General features: G+C 48.6%; 3 protein-coding genes across 4 annotated transcripts in view; 2 read left to right on the top strand and 1 right to left on the bottom strand.

Moving 5' to 3' along the window:
• Window positions 1-1,473, top strand: part of eme2 (essential meiotic structure-specific endonuclease subunit 2) — a 3,134-nt gene extending 1,661 nt beyond the window's left edge. Inside the window, exons 6-8 of the mRNA XM_066690087.1 lie at window positions 144-259; window positions 672-861; window positions 973-1,473. Coding sequence (XP_066546184.1) covers window positions 144-259; window positions 672-861; window positions 973-1,128 — 462 coding nt within the window. The 3' untranslated portion in view covers window positions 1,129-1,473. The remainder of the gene's footprint in view (window positions 1-143; window positions 260-671; window positions 862-972) is intronic.
• A 56-nt stretch (window positions 1,474-1,529) lies between these two features.
• LOC136713122 (SPRY domain-containing SOCS box protein 3) lies at window positions 1,530-10,901 on the bottom strand. 2 transcript variants are annotated; one of them, XM_066690088.1, is made up of 7 exons: window positions 10,725-10,901; window positions 7,849-7,993; window positions 6,118-6,295; window positions 4,986-5,203; window positions 4,525-4,627; window positions 4,287-4,412; window positions 1,530-4,134 (listed from the first exon to the last, which is right to left on the bottom strand). In XM_066690088.1, exons 2-7 carry the CDS (start codon window positions 7,972-7,974, stop codon window positions 3,749-3,751), a joined length of 1,137 nt encoding a protein of 378 aa, XP_066546185.1. In that variant the 5' UTR covers window positions 7,975-7,993; window positions 10,725-10,901; the 3' UTR covers window positions 1,530-3,748. The 2 variants fall into 2 exon arrangements, with proteins under 2 accessions (XP_066546185.1, XP_066546186.1); XM_066690089.1 differs by having other exon boundaries at window positions 4,986-5,173; window positions 10,725-10,899.
• A 780-nt stretch (window positions 10,902-11,681) lies between these two features.
• On the top strand, window positions 11,682-17,759 carry nubp2 (nucleotide binding protein 2 (MinD homolog, E. coli)). The gene is made up of 7 exons (XM_066690090.1): window positions 11,682-11,785; window positions 12,973-13,091; window positions 13,452-13,650; window positions 13,834-13,988; window positions 14,565-14,675; window positions 16,555-16,624; window positions 17,288-17,759. The coding sequence occupies exons 1-7, from the start codon at window positions 11,770-11,772 to the stop codon at window positions 17,428-17,430; spliced, it is 813 nt and encodes a 270-aa protein (XP_066546187.1). The 5' UTR covers window positions 11,682-11,769; the 3' UTR covers window positions 17,431-17,759.
• Window positions 17,760-18,968: the final 1,209 nt, after the last annotated feature.

The raw sequence follows: 18,968 nt of genomic DNA, 5'->3' as shown, positions 1-18,968 counted from the left end.
GAACAAAATGAGAATAAAAACAATGTACAGCTATTTAAAATGGGTGTTATTTCCTAGAAAGGATTGTGGGTGTTTTGTTTGCTCACACACCGAGATGTGACGTGTCCAGAGAGGGTTGACCTGTGTTGTGTTGTCTCCCCCAGGCACTGGTGTCTCTGCAGCTGTGCTACAACACTGAGGTGCTGTTCCTGGACAGCTGGGAGGAGCTCACAGAGCACGTCTGTGCCGTCACAAAGGCCCTGGCCAAACGCCCGTTCAAGTAGGCTTCACTTTCCCAGATATTAATTTAATTTCTACTTTAGTGTTTTTTAATGTATTTATTTAAAGGACATCTGGTCCAAACTTCGAATGTATCACGTAAAGCACTGAGCCATTAAAACTGTCTTCTGTTTTTTGTCTTGAATGCCTTGAAGCCCATTGAGGAAGTCCATCCAATTTGAACGCAGATCAAAAGTCATTTTAAACCACAAAACAAAAAAGTAGAAGTAATAATAATAAATAAACCATGATCTGAGTTTGACAAATGACCGGAGAAGGGGGTACATGGTGTCTGCACACACGGCAGCCGGAGAGCACCATATGGATTCCTGACTCTCCTAAATGATGTGAAATGTGTCCCGGCTGCTCTGGCACTGCCCTTGACAGATCTTCCCCTTTGCGTTCGTCTCCAGGCGGCTGACGGACGGGGGGGAGCTGCCCTTCTGCGCGGAGGGCTCGTGGGCGGCAGGGGTGCGTGTGGAGAGGGACGGCGCGGGGCTGGGCCAGGTGTGGACCCGGCAGATCCAGCAGCTCAACCGGGTCAGCGCAGCCGTGGCCGGCGCCGTGTCTGCCGCCCACCCCTCGCCACAACTGCTCCTGAAGGTAACCGTGCCGCGCCCGCGTCGTTGCGTTTCGTTACCCTGACGGGATCGGCCCGGGTCTCAGAGCCGTGGGGCTCGGGCTGACGTCCCCCTCGCTGTGCTCTGTGTCCAGGCGTATCGCGAAGCCGCTTCGGAGCGGGACCGGAAGGGGCTGCTGGCGGACCTTCCCGTGAGGACCGGCGACCGAGAGCGGCGCGTGGGCCCAGACGTCTCTGCCCGGCTATACCGCCACTTCAGCACGGACAACCCCCAGCTGGTCCTGGACTGAGGAGGGCCGGCCCTGCCCTGCCCTACACCCACGGGGAAGCTGGAGGCCCTGGGATTAGGTCTCGGAGGTGGCCCTTAGTCATGTTCTCTTGAGGGTCTTCTGAGGGCCAAGGCAATGCACACTGCTCTACAGTTATGCAGTGTTGCTTGAGACGAGGTTGGGTTGATGTCTTTTTTAACACTTAACACAGTGATGTTGTGGAGGAGGGTTAGGACACTACAGGCAGAATGCTTTAGAATATATTAAAAACTGTCTCGATGTGATCTGCAGTCCTGCTTCTGTCATACTAACATTGTACCACTTAAAATGTAAATGTTGTAGTAAATAAAGATGGGTGATTATGAACTGCGATTTGGTTTGAACAGGTCACTGGAGGACAGGGAGGGAGGGACACACATGACTCGCTGCCTCTCACTCTTTATTACAAAAACGAACGGAAGCCTTTACAGCTGGTCTCGTTTTACACTTTGCTTTTTAGTTTCTAATGAAGTATCATGCTTCCAGGTACAAACGACATGGGGGAGGGGAGAAAAACAAAAGTGACTAATACATACAGTCTGTACAGAGTATATATGCAAAAAAAGTGCCTCAATGCATAAAAAAAGACTTTAAAAAGAAATAGAAAAGTTTTTTTTAAAGACACTCCTCTTCCTAAATGCCTCCCTGTCCCACCACCACCCCCAGAAAACAGAAACAAAACATCCTAGCTCTGACTGGCCATGTTTTTGAAATGCGGCCAGACGACTATATTAAAATCTGTGATCCAGCACTTAAATCTGATTTAAATGCGTGGCAGACAACGCCGGCCACAGGTAACAGAACCCCCCTGTGAAGACACCGCGAAAACAATCATGATTAATAATAAAAATGTATTATATAACTTTAAATTAAAGCATGTTACTGAAAGTTACCCTACCAAAGTGGCAGATATATAGGATAACATTAATAATCATAGATATACGAATAGTATTAAGAATAATAAGAGGATTACAATGCACCTTTCAGTTAAGAGAATGGGGCCGTGGCTCGAGACCCCTCTGACATGGTGCCAGCTGTCCCCATCGGCCGGTAATGGCACTCCGCTGCTGTGTGGGGACAGTAGTGTGCCGGGACACCAGGACGGTGCTTTAGGCCTGCTGGGATAGATGGACACCCGTCCCTGTAACCGCTGGGATATCAGCTTTCAGAGCGGTGCTTTCCCCTCCGGTTGGGGACACACTTGGTGGCGTTTAATAACCGTAACGAGAGGATATAACAATAAAATTATAAAACAACCGGTTTACTACGCCAGCGGTTCCCACACAGCGATCGGTTCAATCTACTCCCAAAGTGGGAAGAAGTTCTGCTTTGGAGTACATACTGAGCAAACAGGAGCATTTAAGATCGCATCTCCCTTCTCTATTGCCTGGCTAACTAATGCACGTCTTGGGAAAACACATCCTTTACGTGCATGTCCCCTGAGCGGAGGAATCACTGCTTGAGCCCCCTGTACAGTCGGGAGGTCCTCTCTTACGTTCATCACTGTCATGGTATGAGCGGGGCCAGAAGCAAAGCACGGTTTTTAAAATAGCCGCTTGACCCGAGAGACACGGGCTGTTTGGTTGCATTTGGTGTAAAGGAGATGAGATTGTTTTTCACTAAGGGGCTGTAACATCTGATAACTAGAATGCATGGGTACTTGGTTTCAAGTATCAGCAAACCTCGTCCTTTTAAATGTCGCACCAACAAATAAAAAATAAATTAAAATGTAGAGAATGTGGACGCGCTCCGATCAGAATTCACACAAAAGCCACGGACAACCTCCGACCCCTGGGAGATCTGCTCGGAAGCATCCAGAAATCCAGCACTTTCCGTAAGCGTCTCTGCTAAAATTATTTACACAAACGTCCCGTCATCACTTCTGTAGAAAGACCTGAAATCGATTTGGCTCAGGAACGAGACCTGCCCCTACAGTACGAGTGTAACAGGGACGCGCCGGCTGAAAACACAGGGCCAAAGCAAAGACAACGGACATACGGCGTAGCGGGTTCGAGTGCTACAGTACTTGAGGTCACGTCATACAGCGAAGGAACGAGGATCCATCGTCGACCGTCGACAGAGATGGATGCGGTGATGGGTTTTCGCAAAACAAACCCCTAGCGAGCGGACAGAACGCTGCTCATCAGCTCCAACCTAAACCCTAGCATTGGTAATGGACGAAAAACACCGGGGACACACGGTCCTCTCTGTCGGTGCCACGGTGTTGGCAGTGGTGTGGTTATGGGATGTGGTCCTCGGACGTGAATCTGTCCCACGCCACTGCACTGGCGTCCTTCACCGAGTCATGAAGCCCCCCGCCGTTTTGAAGATTGTGTGGAAGTCTGTAAAATGAAGACTTGGGAGTGGAGCAGGAGCAGGTCTATATTTCAAAAAAGGAAATATAATTTATATATATATATATATATATATATATATGTATATATGGAGAAAAAGAAAATAAAAAAGGCTGGAGCGTGTCTAGGCCAGGGCTGGCACCGATGTTGGGCTCAGTTTTATCCTGGCTCCCGCCTCCTGCGTTTCTTTTCTTCTTCTGCCGCTGCTTCGCGTCTCTGTACAAGTCTGCGTGGCTCCCCCTCGGGGCTCACGTCCAGCGGCAGCGCTTCCTCTGGCAGGCCTCGGGGTCGGAGGAGCATCCCTCGGAGTCGCTGCCCGAGGACGGGGGCGAGGCGGATGAGCCCGAGGGGGTGGGGGAGCCGGGGGGGCGGTCGGCGCCGTCTGTGGCCCCGTTGTTCAGGCTGAGCACCCAGCCCAGCTTGTTGTGCAGCAGGTGGCGCAGGCCCGGGGGCAGGGGCAGCACGCCCAGAGTGTCCACGCAGTCGGGCATGAGCTGGCGCAGCCGGGCGCAGCACAGGTACTGCAGGGAGGTGGGTGCGAAGCAGGAGCGGATCACCTTCATGCTGCTCTTGGCCGCCGTGGAGCAGACCATGGGGTAGAACTTCTTGTTCTGCAGCTCTGTGGCGGCGACACCTGCAGGGGGACGAGGGGAGACAGGCGGTTACTGGGTGATCTCACAACCGAGGGGAGGGGAGTCTTATTATTGTAGCCATGTGTGCAAATTAGTTGTTATTGTGTTTTATAGATTTGTTTTGAAGCAGAGGGGATATTTCGGCCCAGTGTACCTATACACTTGCGATTTTTGAAGAAGGTAAGCGTGCCGTGCCAGGTGTCCAGGTGGACCCCGATGATGGAGCCCTGGCCGAACCGTGAAGAGAAGTTGATCTTGTCCCCCTTGTGATGGAGTAACCCTGCAGGTCAGACACACACACAAGCATTCGGTCATTTTGATCTCTGAACGGCCCGGCAGTGACGAGTGGACGGCTTCGGTGCTACCCGGCTCCCAACCGCAGCGGTCGTTACCTGTGTAGGACAGGCCCCAGCTGTCCTCGTCCTTCCCCAGGAGGCTGCAGAAGGTGTGTCTGTACTTGTCCAGGTTCACGTCAGATGTGCCGATTCCAACCATCTGTAATAAACCCCCCCTGGACGTGTGAGGTGCTGGGAGTGGATGGAGTTCGTTCACAGTATTGCCATGAGCAATTCAATGAAGATGCGGTACAAATAAATACAATTACTGAACAATTGAATTAAAGTTTTCCAGTCTAGGTTAAGAAGTCTCTGCCCAATAACTGTAGCCAATAACTGTAAAGATGACAGAGATGAAGACTACGACTGAAACAAAATTCTACAGAAAGAAGACATCACAGTATAACCAGTAGCATTCATTGAGGACAGAACACAGGGCTGTCCTGTTGCGCAGGCAGTGTACAGAGCGAACCAGCAAGGTCACCCAGCCTGTCCCCACGGCCCCACACACCACCCACCATGTCTGTGCCGTACACCGGGGAAGTCATTTTGATCTCCCAGAAGTGCTGCCCCTCGGCCAGCTCCTTGGTGCCCCGGATGGCTGCGGTGCCGCAGCTGTACTCCATGTGGAAGTTCACTTTGCGGTTCTCGCAGCTGAGCAGCGTGGCGGTGGACTTGTGGCCGTCGTCCCACACCCAGTCAAAGTCTGGGCAGAAACAGATCAACACCTTCACATCTAGAGAGTCAGCGGTTAAGGACAACTTTTACCTCCTGCTCCCCTTCAATTTCCACTACTGTAAAACACACACACACACACTACACCAGCGATACTCACTCCTGGTCCTGAAGAGCCCTGACCTCTGACCTCTGACTTTACTGAACTGCTTATAGTCTCATGTGGTCTAAATTAACACCTCTATAGAAACTGTGACTAGAAAAACCAGTGGTCCGCAGCCCTCCAGGAATAGAAGTCAATATCAATGTCATTCTCGGTAGGCTGGGCAGTAAGGAGAGAAGGGCTGGGGGGAGTGAAGGGGCGCGGGGCTGCTAGCAGTGGCAGTTAAACCCGTCAGACAATGTTTCCCACAAGATACAGCTCTGAACGCTCAAGCAGTTTTTTGGGGGTGTTAGAGCCTGTAAGCACTGGCTTCACTAGAGCAGGAGTCACTCGCTCACTCTGAACACATTACAGGTGACTAGTTTCAAATCAGTCATTCAGGAGCAGGTCTTGTTTAGGAAGCTTACTGACAGCCCCAGGTGTGGCGGCCATATTGCAATTATGATCCCACATGAGGGCCCCTGGTTTTCACAGTCTGCTATAAAGTTACTGGATATACATTGTTGGATATGGTTTCGCCATGTGGAGTATCTAGAGCGGGCACTGGTAGCAGCTCAACGTGGGGTCAAGGTACAAAACACAGCTGGGCCACTAATGGGTTATTTCATTATATATTTTTATGCTATTGTCTCATGTTATTCAACAGTTAGGAGACATTCAGATCTACTCATGCAGCGATCAGCCCGTGTGTGTATCAACTGTGACCAGCCGTTATATAAAATGGTTAAGTGTGTATTTGAGAACAGTGACTAAGGTTTCCCGGCGCGGGAGACAATCTAGCCCCCCGCCCTCTCGGCGTGGGCTGCACTCACCCTGGTCGTCCTCGCCACAGTGGCAATCCTTGACGCGGTGGAAGCTCCGCAGCCGGGGGTTGTAGGCGGGCTCGGCCTGGGAGTCGCAGCCGCAGTAGGACTCCCCAGTCACCGGCACGGCGCTGGGCACCGCGGGGGTGATGGTGGGGAACTCCGGCTCGGAGTCGGAGTCGCTGTACTGAGAGACAGAGAGAGACGGGGCAGTGAGAGACGGACGGACGGGCAGACATTGCCGAGACACCGCTAGAGCTGTTGTTGTGACCGAGACAGACAGAGATTCAAAGACACTGTCCCAGCTGAGGGAAAAACAAATGGACACAAGCAGTAACTACCAGGCACAGACACTAGGTTGACTGAATAGAAATTTACATTCGGTTTGGGAATTTGCTTTGTTTACTTTGGCTTACGTTCAAATATTTATTTTAAATTTTGCCTTTTTCTTTCAAGGAGACAGGGAGATCGGTGGATCAGCCTTCCCGACTGTAAAGGGGACACCGGACGAGCAGCGTTCCCCAGGTTGTGTGCACATAGACAGAATTCCAGGCTCGGTGACGCAGTGGCACTTTCTTCCCCACATGGGACATGGTGCCGGTGTCTCGTTTCCCCGCTTTACGCACTATACCTAGAAAAGCAGGCCGCGTTCCAGCAGCGACTCCCCCATTGGCGAAACAACGGCGTAGAATGTGCCGGGCAGCTGCTATTAACAGACTAACATAATGCACGAGCAGATCGAGTGACGGGTCCACAGCACCAATCACTGTGCAAGAACAGAGTGTTTCTCGTGGATTAAAAAAACAACAACTAAAAAACACCAGCCTCCAGACTTGCTCGACTCCTCTGCTCCAATTAGTGAAATTCAATTAGGCACCGAAAAACAATGTGGAGATAAAAACAGGATGGCAAACCCCAAGCACTAGGATGAGCAGGCATTTCTAATGATGAGTTTCCACTCCTTTTCACAAACTCGTATTAGATCTTCTGGGGGAATCTTACAACTATTCTACCGTCCATGTGGTGAAATCAGTTCCAACACACACACAGCCCAGCCACTGTAGCTCAACTTTGATCTTTGGTGTTGAATGACACCAAAGCTGGAACCCGGCCAAAGCGTAGTTGTTGGCGAAGACGTGCGTATCAAACTCTTTCCACCCGAGCCAGACTCGGAGCTGCCCATCGCTTGGAATAAAGTTTCCCTTCTTCAGCTCCTTTTGTAATAGCGGTTTCGATGTTGTGGAGTTACACCAGTCTGAGGGTGCTTGCAAACAACTCCTGACAATGAACCGCAGTGTTTTTGCTATTCCCAGCTTGCCGGCTGTAAACAGGTCAATACCACACCGTAGGCAATTGAAGCAAGTCGATTACTGCAATTTCATATGGCCTGAGGGGAACCCCTACTGACTGCTCCCACACACCAAATTATAGAACGTGTACATCTGTAAGTGCAGCTTCCCCATTTTAAAAACAAAATACAGGACTTAAAGCGAAACAGGAATGATCGGTGTTATTCCCTGGTCCACACAAATCCTGTTCTGACTCGCTGCACTGGTACAAATATCCTAAAACTAGAGAAATAGCACCTCTTGTGCCCTTTAAAAGGCCAAGCATAGCATAGGCAGCTCACGGCATTGTGCCCCTTAAAGCATGGCCCTCAGCCAGATGGGAGTCCTGGGAGGAGACACCTGACCCAAGATGCCACAAACCCCACCCCACCCCACCCCAGGCCACACTCACCTGCAGCCGCTCGTACCCCCACTCCTCGCTCTCGGATGCCAGCACCAGCGCCCGGGCGTCAGCGTCCCGCCGGATCCCACTCCAGACGTAGCGCCACGCTCGGCTGTTCCTGTTCCGCCTGGACATGTCCGGCAGCTGTGCGGGCCTGCGGGGAAGAGCGCCCGTGAATCGGAAACATGCAGGATTTCACATCTGGGAACATTCCAACAGCTCTAACCGGGTCTCAGGTTTGTAGCCATTTGTACGACGTTCGTAACTGCCTGAAACCAGGTAGGGTGGGGTTACTGCCACTCCACACGAGCCTCATTTGTGTATCTGAAAGCAGTTAAATAGGATGATTTAAAAATCAAATAAAATAGGTGGGTTATTTGGGTTCAAATAGTCCGGCATATACACATAATAGACCTTATGAAGCCATTACCCCCCTTGTGCATCACGCGCATGGCATTCCTAATCCCAGTGCCTACCGGAGGATTGGTTCACGATATGAACGCTGGCACATACAGCACTGTTCGGTGTGTTTGTCACACTGTGGTCCAGACTCCTGGTTAAAACAACGGCCCAATAACCATCTCTTACTTGGCATCTGGCAGGATCATTCGCTCACATATTTTGCAGCCTCATACGAGGAGATGTTGCTGCAGTTTACAGATCTCTTCCCGTCACTCTGTCATGACGTTTCTCGATTGTAATCCATTTTACTCTCCGGGCTGCTATGTGGGGTCTATCCCCTGCGACTGCAGATTAAGGCCAAGAATTAGGTATGACAGAGTGCAGTTTGTACGTAACCATCAGGTGGGAATGAGGGTGAGGATGTACAGGATGATACTTGTAGGTTACAAAAGCCTTAACCAACAGGAATTAAGATGCTCGTCAATTAGCATTTCCCAGCAGAGAATTTTGTTTTGTTCTGTTTAGGAAAGATTATTATCAGGTTACTCATTTCCCATTGAAAAAAAACAAACAGCTGATTGGCTGCTTAAGACAGGAACTGGGCAAATATCACTTCCTGGACATTCGCAGATGGGCTTCAGACACGGCTGCAAGGCACGGCGAAGACAAACAGGAGTGGCAATCCCTGGCAACCCACACCCCTGCCACTGCTCTACTCAAATACAGTTTATGTAAAAACTAAATTCAATTCAGTTACGTCGAGATCAAAGTCACATCATCACTCCCTGGTCCACAGTTTGCTATATTTCTCAGCACTGTATCAGGTCTCCTCTACTTGTCAATATACATTCATATCATCTATGTTTCTGAGGTCCAAAAATAGCTCTCCTGACCCAGACAACTACTGTAATGGTAGGCTGACCCATATTTGTCTGTCCTAGAACTGGATTCGGCTAAGTATCTGGAGGTTTGCTTAAAGATTAGTTTCCCCCCCCACAGCATACTGGCCTCTGTAGAAAGCAGGCATGAAGCAATATGTTGGTTTTAACACATACCTGTTTCTGAGTTATATAATCACTGAAACAATGTGTGATTTCATGATGCACAACAGTTGCTTTATTTGATACTGTGCTGAGCTACGAATTCTTAAAAAACATTTTGTCAAAACAAACAGCCAAACAATAATACCAATAATACCAATACACCACATGTGTTGTGAATCAACATACCGAGTCACAAGACAGCTGAAGAATTGCAAGTGCCAGAGAGGAAGTCAAACTGCATGCTGACGAAGCTCAGTAAACTGGGATATGAACTCTCAACAAAGACACAATGAAACCATTATCCTCTGACCAGCCCACACTTTTTTAAACAAACACACACAATCAAATGCAGTGATGCTTACCAATTCTGAACAAATCAGACACCAATGTCTCTTTCCATCTCAGCTGAAACTAAAAACACATCCTAGGGTAAAGGACCCCTGTCCCAATGATGAAGACGTCCTCAGTGATCCATGTTCAGCGCATGCGTACCGGTGTATCACTTACACAGGGAATTGAGCCACAAGTCATCAGTAGAGAGAAGTATTTTCTCCCCATCTAATCTTAATCTGAGCGCCCAGGTGCGGGGCAACTGCTCAGCCAGGACGAGTGACATGGGGGCTTAACCTACATTGGCACAGGGGCTACTTCTGACGCTGACAAATATATATTGTGGTGGTTGTGGTTGTTACACACAATGCAATCAACACAGCATTATTGTGCACACAAGTTCGCCATGGCATGTCTTTCCTTAATACTCATGATTGACTGATTTTCAAAGCTACAAGCGCATACATGTCTTGGTCTTCCTGTGGCCAATATTAAAATGAACAATGCAATAAACCGTATAAAACTAAGGATGCATGTAACGGGTCCCAGTCAATGCTGTGCAGAACAGATGGTCAAAACCTGACCTCACTCGGGGGCCATGCCCGACTCACACAACCACTGAAACCGCGCAGACACGGATCCACCACAGGCGAGGTATCGGTCGCCTTCTTGCGCCGCAGACCTGCGCAGATCTGCAGAATCCCAGCGATCCCATTGGTGGAGCCGCGCAGGACTGCGGACATCTGCGCGACGGGGAAGCGGACCACTGAACCGTCACGCGTGGGAAAACGCAGACCTGCCAGCACTGCCCGCCGAGAGCTGCGAGTCGCAGGCCGGGTCTGCCGCTGCCTCTTCCCTGGCAGCCGCCGCCGCAGCGCCCCGCAGGCCCCGGGTCGGTCTCAGCAAGTTTGCCAGCAGCGGCCGCGGACCCGCTCCCTCCACGGTGCAGCCCGGCTCAATCGCACGCTATTCTGCACCAAATAATCCGACATTTTCACTAATGCACTGTTTTTAACAGGATGCACCGACGCGGATTTCGTCCCCCTCCAGGAGGAAAAACAACACAGCCTGTTCCCTCTGCAGCCGGGATTCATCCACACACCTCCCTACCTGAACAACAGCTTGCTTTCCCTTTGCGCGTCGCCTTTTCTCCGGGTTGAGCTGCTCGCTGCCCCGCTGGTTTGACTCTTGTTTGGGGAGTTATTTCTTGGGCATGCCCGTCTCGGCGCTCCGCTGGCTGCCCGTCACTCTCTGACCTACTTTTCACGACAGACGTAAACAATAAATTTCGAAGGCCCGCCCCCCGAATCTGTCCTTATTGGTCAAAAAACGCCGGGGTGGGACTCTTGTCAGAACGCCCTGTTTTGATTGGCTTCTGAGGCCGTCACTCAAACACCAATGTGGGCGGGGACGGGATTGGGCCGTCTCTGGCAGAGTGTGTACTTTATAACAGCGGCCTGGAAACTGCGGCTTCATTCGCCATGTTGGCTCGAACAACTGTCAAATTCCCTTCGCATGGAGGAGCCTTAATGGCTTACACTTTGCAAAAAATATGCCTCTTTCAGCGGGTGTCCGTACGTAGCGTTAGATAGTTTAGGTCAAGCACATTGCAGTGTTTTTCTTGAGCTTGTGTAATCCCAGGCTGGGTCATTAACAAATCCAAACTCGTTTATCCACGCCATGGTCAATGTGTACGAGTCAGATGCGCACACTGGGGAATAAGGGGATGTACGCATACTGCATTGCATTTGTTATACTGTATATGCAATGTCGTCCTAATTACTTGCACTATTATACATTTCAAGCTGCCCTAGAAATAACAACTGAGCAGCTGTAGACACGTATATGCAAAACCCCAACGAGTGGAAGAATCGTTTAATCACAATACCAAGGACGTTTGCAAATCGGAAACCAACGCGCTTTTATACCGGAATGTACGGCGATTCCAACAGACATTCCTCATTGGCTGTGGATGGTGTCTGTTATGTACGTTTTGTGGGACTATCGACTTGTGATTGGTGCAGAAATTATAGGGGGCGGGAGTAGAACGACTTCCCGGACGATGATTGGACCGGATCTGTGCTAATCAGTATGACGTCCGAGACTTGGCAAGAGCTGTGCGGGCCACACGGAAGTCAGGCGGTTTAACGTCAGCATGGATATTGATGAGGGTATGTAACGTGCAGGTCGTGTATAAAAGCATTAGGGCTCGGTTACAAAACAGACCGATGTGTGAGATTTAGCGACAGTCTAAGCGATCCGTCTTTTTCCGGTTGCTTCCTTTGCAAAATGTTTACTAAGGCATCACCTGCAAAACTGAATGCGCATTGGGAATGATGAGCAATGTTGGTTACATTGAATTTCGCTCTAGATGTGTTACTGTTAGCTTCACTACCCTGGGCTCTTGCTTTCAATCACATACTTGGGAAAAGTCTACCCTGCTCTTTGTCTGCACTGTTACTGAGGTGTAAATATTATATGATAAAAGTCTTATTTTGGGTTGAATCTAAGTATGTTTTTCTTGACGCATGTCTCTGGAGTAAGCTCTTGAGATGTGGACTCCTCCCTCTGCTTCTCCAGTGCAGCACCATACCAGGCTGTTGTCTCCTTACAGGGTGTGTTGGATTGGCCAGGGACAATAACCCAGATTTTGAAATGCCTCCGTCAGTTAGGCTGCGGTAGCACTAATTGGCTTTAAGGCTCAGTCTTGACTATATCTTCTTGTGTTTCCATGGGCTTACCTGACTGGGCCTTTTGCATCTTCACATCTATCTGTTGATCAAAATTATTTATTTAACAAGATTTAGTTAAACCATGGATCTACTTTTTCCATTCTTATATAATTGTGTAATTGTGTCTTCCCCACATTTGTGTTTTTTTTCTGTCCTACGAGTGTTTCACCTGGATCTGTTTCGCCTGTCTCAACCCACTCCCCCCACCCCAGTCTTTGAAGCTCTTAGATCCTGCTTTGTTCTTGTATGAGAAAAATGTTGAAGGGAAACTGTTAATTAAGGACTCGCTGAGCATGAAATCCCGGTGGCTCTCCGGGTACAAAGCTGGCATTCACAATGGGATGGCCATCTTTCCCGATGAATGGTTCCTTCCCATAATTCTTTGTTCATGCTGCCATCTGCTGCTTAATTACAGCCACTGTGAGCACTTCATAGTTACACAGGAGGGTCACTGGGTCTCCGCTAACATTCGTGATGGTATTCTGCTGTATTCGTCTATTCACTTTCACTGTTACATCAGAGTTGGTATGGATTCAAATGGGCACTGGGATCAATCGGGGAAACAGCTAGATAAGTGATTCTCTTTTTGTCACACGTCCTTTTTGTTTTGTCTCCCTCAACTGCAGATAAGGGGAATCTGGCACAAGTCCGGCATGTTGTGTTGGTGCTGTCGGGCAAAGGGGGAGTGGGCAAGAGCACGCTGACCACCGAGCTGGCACTGGCACTCAGGCACGCCGGCAAGAAGGTGGGCAGACGGCGTAGACAAATGCAGCACAAGCAGATGGCCTCTTACACTTCCCTTTGCGTATCTCCGGTGGTATGGGATTCTGCAGGAGTAAAAGGCCGTTGTCCAGCAGTGGGTTGACAGTGTTTGGAGATGATATGATGAAGTGATATAAAAATATGAATATATCCATCCATCTCCAACCATTGGCAATCCTCTGCTGGATGGAAGTGGCTGGGGGACTCAACACACAGGTCAGACGGGTGGTGGAGTGTAGGGAGTACCGTGGTGTTATCAGCACTATACTCTGACCAGCTTGGACACCGTCCCCCATATAAAAATACAGGTGCAGTGTGGGTCTGACCACGTCCTCTCTGTCAGGTGGGGATCCTGGACATCGACCTGTGTGGCCCCAGTATCCCGCGCATGCTGAACGTGGGTCGGCAGGAGGTGCACCAGTGTGATGCTGGCTGGGTGCCGGTCTACACCGACGTGCACAAGAGCCTGGCCCTGATGTCCATCGGCTTCCTGCTCGAGAACCCCGATGATGCCGTGGTCTGGAGAGGCCCCAAGAAAACGGGTAAGCACTAGAGTTGTTCCATCACTGGCTTCTTTTTAGAGATCTGTGCAGCCATGCCAGCTTCCCTAACCATTGTTTTTCCAGACCTGTCGTTAGTCATTATTTTTATTTTTACCTCTGTGGAGATCTAACCAAGCGGTTTTCTGTCTCTTTGTCTATCCTTGAACCCATGTCTTTTGGCAGCTTTGATTGGTCAGTTTGTGTCAGACGTGGCATGGGGGGAACTGGACTACCTGCTAGTGGACACACCGCCCGGCACCTCAGACGAGCATCTGGCCGTGGTTGAGAACCTGCGCAAACACAAGGTCGATGGCGCCATCCTGGTCACCACACCGCAGGTAGGGACGGGCGTTTTGCCAGCAAACTCGCAGCAAACTCCCATTCATGTACAAACTGGGATTCGACTGTTGAGCACAGACTAAAAGAGTCATGATTTGAAGTGGAGTGACTTTGATGAAGGGGCTCTCCCAACTTCTCAATGATCTCTCCGCCCTAAATCATGGTTCTACTGCAGTATATCCACTATAGCATATATGCAGTATATATGCTAGTTAGCATGGCTGAAAGCAACACAATCAAAATAATTACCAACAACACACAGAATAGGATATTAAACAAGGGAGACCATTTCAAATAAAAAGCAGATGTTAATGATGAAGAAAAAAAAAAGCCTAACCTTAAATATTTGTTTTTATGTAACAGGATAACTTAAGTATACATTGAGGACAGCTGTATATGTATGCAAATAATGAACACATGGAAGATGCATTTTTGCCTGAATAACTAGTACCATGATTATGGAGACATTGCTGATAAGGAATGACGTAAGAGCGTGTGTACTATAAATGAATAAGCAGTCCTGCAGCGTGCAGAGGCACTGTGTATGACGGAGACGTGTGTCGGTCCCGGTGCAGGCGGTGTCCACGGGAGACGTGAGGCGGGAGATCACGTTCTGTAAGAAGACAGGCCTGCGCGTCCTGGGCATCGTGGAGAACATGAGCGGGTTCGTCTGCCCGCATTGCTCGGTGAGTCTCGCCGGGGCCTGCCGTGCCGCTCTGCGTGAGAGTCAGGAGCAGGGGGTCAGCTTGCCCCCAGCTGTGAGAATATAATGAAGTACTGTATGCTTCCTTTTAGATCAGAATAGATATGACTTATAATCATTTGTGTGTGCATACACACCGTATTTGTATATATAGTGGGAGGGTACCTGTGTGAAGGTCTTCCAATCCAGTGGGCCCAGGACTTCTCCAGTGGAAACAGATGCTTTCAGCAAAGCCTTTAGCTGAGCAGTGGCTTCTACAGGACTCGATTGAATGGTTTTATGCGATCTGATAAGTGGTTAAAGTAAACCGTATGTATATTATTATTGTTGTCTCTCTAGAGATATAATACAATGAAGATACTACTATATATACACTCACCTAAAGGATTATTAGGAACACCTGTTCAATTTCTCATTAATGCAATTATCTAACCAACCAATCACATGGCAGTTGCTTCAATGCATTTAGGGGTGTGGTCCTGGTCAAGACAATCTCCTGAACTCCAAACTGAATGTCTGAATGGGAAAGAAAGGTGATTTAAGCAATTTTGAGCGTGGCATGGTTGTTGGTGCCAGACGGGCCGGTCTGAGTATTTCACAATCTGCTCAGTTACTGGGATTTTCACGCACAACCATTTCTAGGGTTTACAATGAATGGTGTGAAAAGGGAAAAACATCCAGTATGCGGCAGTCCTGTGGGCGAAAATGCCTTGTTGATGCTAGAGGTCAGAGGAGAATGGGCCGACTGATTCAAGCTGATAGAAGAGCAACTTTGACTGAAATAACCACTCGTTACAACCGAGGTATGCAGCAAAGCATTTGTGAAGCCACAACACGTACAACCTTGAGGCGGATGGGCTACAACAGCAGAAGACCCCACCGGGTACCACTCATCTCCACTACAAATAGGAAAAAGAGGCTACAATTTGCACAAGCTCACCAAAATTGGACAGTTGAAGACTGGAAAAATGTTGCCTGGTCTGATGAGTCTCGATTTCTGTTGAGACATTCAGATGGTAGAGTCAGAATTTGGCGTAAACAGAATGAGAACATGGATCCATCATGCCTTGTTACCACTGTGCAGGCTGGTGGTGGTGGTGTAATGGTGTGGGGGATGTTTTCTTGGCACACTTTAGGCCCCTTAGTGCCAATTGGGCATCGTTTAAATGCCACGGCCTACCTGAGCATTGTTTCTGACCATGTCCATCCCTTTATGACCACCATGTACCCATCCTCTGATGGCTACTTCCAGCAGGATAATGCACCATGTCACAAAGGTCGAATCATTTCAAATTGGTTTCTTGAACATGACAATGAGTTCACTGTACTAAACTGGCCCCCACAGTCACCAGATCTCAACCCAATAGAGCATCTTTGGGATGTGGTGGAACGGGAGCTTCGTGCCCTGGATGTGCATCCCACAAATCTCCATCAACCGCAAGATGCTATCCTATCAATATGGGCCAACATTTCTAAAGAATGCTTTCAGCACCTTGTTGAATCAATGCCACGTAGAATTAAGGCGAAAGGGGGTCAAACACAGTATTAGTATGGTGTTCCTAATAATCCTTTAGGTGAGTGTATATAGAGAGAGAGATCATCACCGCAATATAAATTATGTATGATATTGGGTAACTGTTGCAGGACAGCACTGAACTACTGCTTCATGATCCTTCATGAAACTGCTTTTTGCCGGAACATGCAGTTGCTGTGAAGCTGCTGAGGTGCATTTAGTAACGTTCAGGTTTAAGTGTCAGAATGTCCCTTTTTGTAATGTTGAAATTAATCAAATGTGGCATTTCCTTCAGTGAGTACAGTGTTACATTACAGTCAGTGTTTAAACAGCTGTTCTGTTGTTGCAGGAATGTACGAACATATTTTCCAAAGGGGGAGGAGAGGAGCTGGCCAGGGTGGCTGGGTTGCCGTTCTTAGGTAAGCTGTACTGTGGGATTGTGGATTTCATGGCACGACGGGCACTTTAAAGATCAAGTCCACACCCACTTTGTGGAGACTGTGTGAATCCAAGCATAATAAATAATTAGAATCGCACACAAACTTTGCCTTCAGAGACACAGTCTGTACACAGTCAACCATTCAGCAAGAAGAGATGCAACGAGACTCATCCCATCACCGAAGTGCTTTATTTATTTACACAAGTTAAGTGTATACGTTTCAATTAATTAGTAAACGGAAAGAATTTTGTCCACACAATTCTATGTTGAGTAATAGGGAGTGTGTACTGTTACTGTGTGTAAAAGTTTCTTTGTAGAGAATGGAAAGTGTGTAGGATTGTGTGTGTAATGCATGTTGGTATTACAAACAGGGCTTGATATTTTACCAAGGCTTGGGCTGATTCAGAATCCATTACAGAGATTTTATATTTGTACAACATTTATTTTAAAATGATCTGAATCCACGCCACACCTGAGTACTGTGCTCTCCAGTTGGCAGACAGTGCCCTCTGTTGATGAGGAGTGGTATTAAACTGCAGACTGCCAGTGTTGGGGAAAGTGAGAGGAGATCCGACGGATGTCCAGCACTCATGCCCTGGGATTGCCCGTGTGATATCTTAATCCAGTGCCTTTCTCCGGGCAGGCTGTGTGCCCCTGGATCCTCAGCTCAGCTCCTGTGTGGAAGAAGGCAGAGACTTCCTGCAGGCTTTCCCACAGAGCGCCACCTTCAGCGCGGTCAGCCAGATCGCCCAGGCGGTGATGGACGGCACGGCCCACCAGGCCTGAGATGGCGCCAGGGACGCGCTCCTCCACAGCCGGCTTCCCCCCAGTTCATTCCCGTCCTCAATAAAGCTTTCGTTTTGTACACCACTACAGAGGGGAGGTGATCTTTTTCTGAATTTAATGAGCTTAGGCTATATTGTAATCTCACTACACAGGTGAATCTTGTCTGTAGAAGAGGTGTAAAAAGCAAAAACAAATCACGTATGTATATATAATGTTATACTGGTACATTTTAGTTTAAATTCACCCATGGACTCTGAACTAGTGTTCCCTTACATGTGAGCTATTAAAGCAACTGTGTTTGACCTTGTGGAATAAATGGTTTTGCAGCATTGCTTGGTGTTGTGCAGATGTTTGGACACAAGCTTATTATATAATGATCCCCTGGAACAGAAAGGTAGGATGAGTTTATTTGTTTTCTTTTGCTAGATATTTGCTCTGATAGTTGTTGGAGGGAAGCAACACTTTCAGTTGGTGTTCGTTGTCTTGAAAACCAAATTGTCATTTTATGTTGTCTTGGTGTGGTGAGCTCCATCTCACAGCAACCTGCTTTAAAGCGATTAAAATGGTGTTGCAATGTCATTATGCAATTAGAAATGGGTAAACGGCCACCAGCACTCAGGTTGCCTCGCCGGGCCCGTGTGACAGCACGCTCATCAGCGCACGTCGGCTGCAGGATGTGACACGGGCCCTCTGGCTGGGTTTGCTGCTGCACCGTCAGCGCCATCGATTACAATGTTCCCGTCCTTCTGTGACCGCTGCTCCCCCACCCTCTGCAGAGCTGCGCCAGGGGGCTGCAGACGCCGCCGAGCATCACGGCCGTATTCAAAGGTGAGAGGATTGTGAAACCACACATGTGCCCGATCCACGCTACCGTTAAAGCTGTGGAAGAGTTGGAAACCAGCCGACTACTTTTTCACCCTGGCGTTTACATTGAAACCGCTCGATATGGATTGATTGAGCTGAATCCGAAGGTCAAGTGCTGTGTATGGTTTACAAATCGGGATGGGTACTTCCAATGGACTGGGGCTCCAGGAACTGCTTAACTGAACCAATATAACCTTATTCACAGCTTTTAAACTATTGAAATCTAAGGTTTTACATTTTATTGTGGCCCGTCAGAACCACTGGGCTCTGGCTTTAAATATCTGGTCTTCAGTGCTGATCTTGGAGGGCAACGATGACTAAATGTCATCCAGTAATCTAAAGCCCAGAGAAGCACAGCTTTCCAGGTTCAGGGGTGTGTTTATTACATTTGACTTGAATGCGCCATTTCCTTTTGATCTATTTAAAGTCTCTGTAGATGCAATTACAACCCAAGGGCCTGTATTGAATCAAACCTCCCACATGCTCGCCCGTCACACAGTCAAAGGCCATTCATTCATTCATGGTGGTTGTCAATGCAGTGCAGATTCAGAAAGATGGTCCCGGGCTCTGAGTGCAACTGACCAGCCACACTAGGTGCCTGTGAAATGAACACAACTTGCTCAGTTTTCAGTTTGAAACCTCTAGAATACAAGAATTACACAGACCTGAAGAAT

Source organism: Amia ocellicauda, chromosome 17 (genome assembly GCF_036373705.1).
Source record: "Amia ocellicauda isolate fAmiCal2 chromosome 17, fAmiCal2.hap1, whole genome shotgun sequence".
Classification (NCBI taxonomy): domain Eukaryota; kingdom Metazoa; phylum Chordata; class Actinopteri; order Amiiformes; family Amiidae; genus Amia; species Amia ocellicauda.
This window is presented reverse-complemented; position numbering and strand designations above follow the sequence as displayed.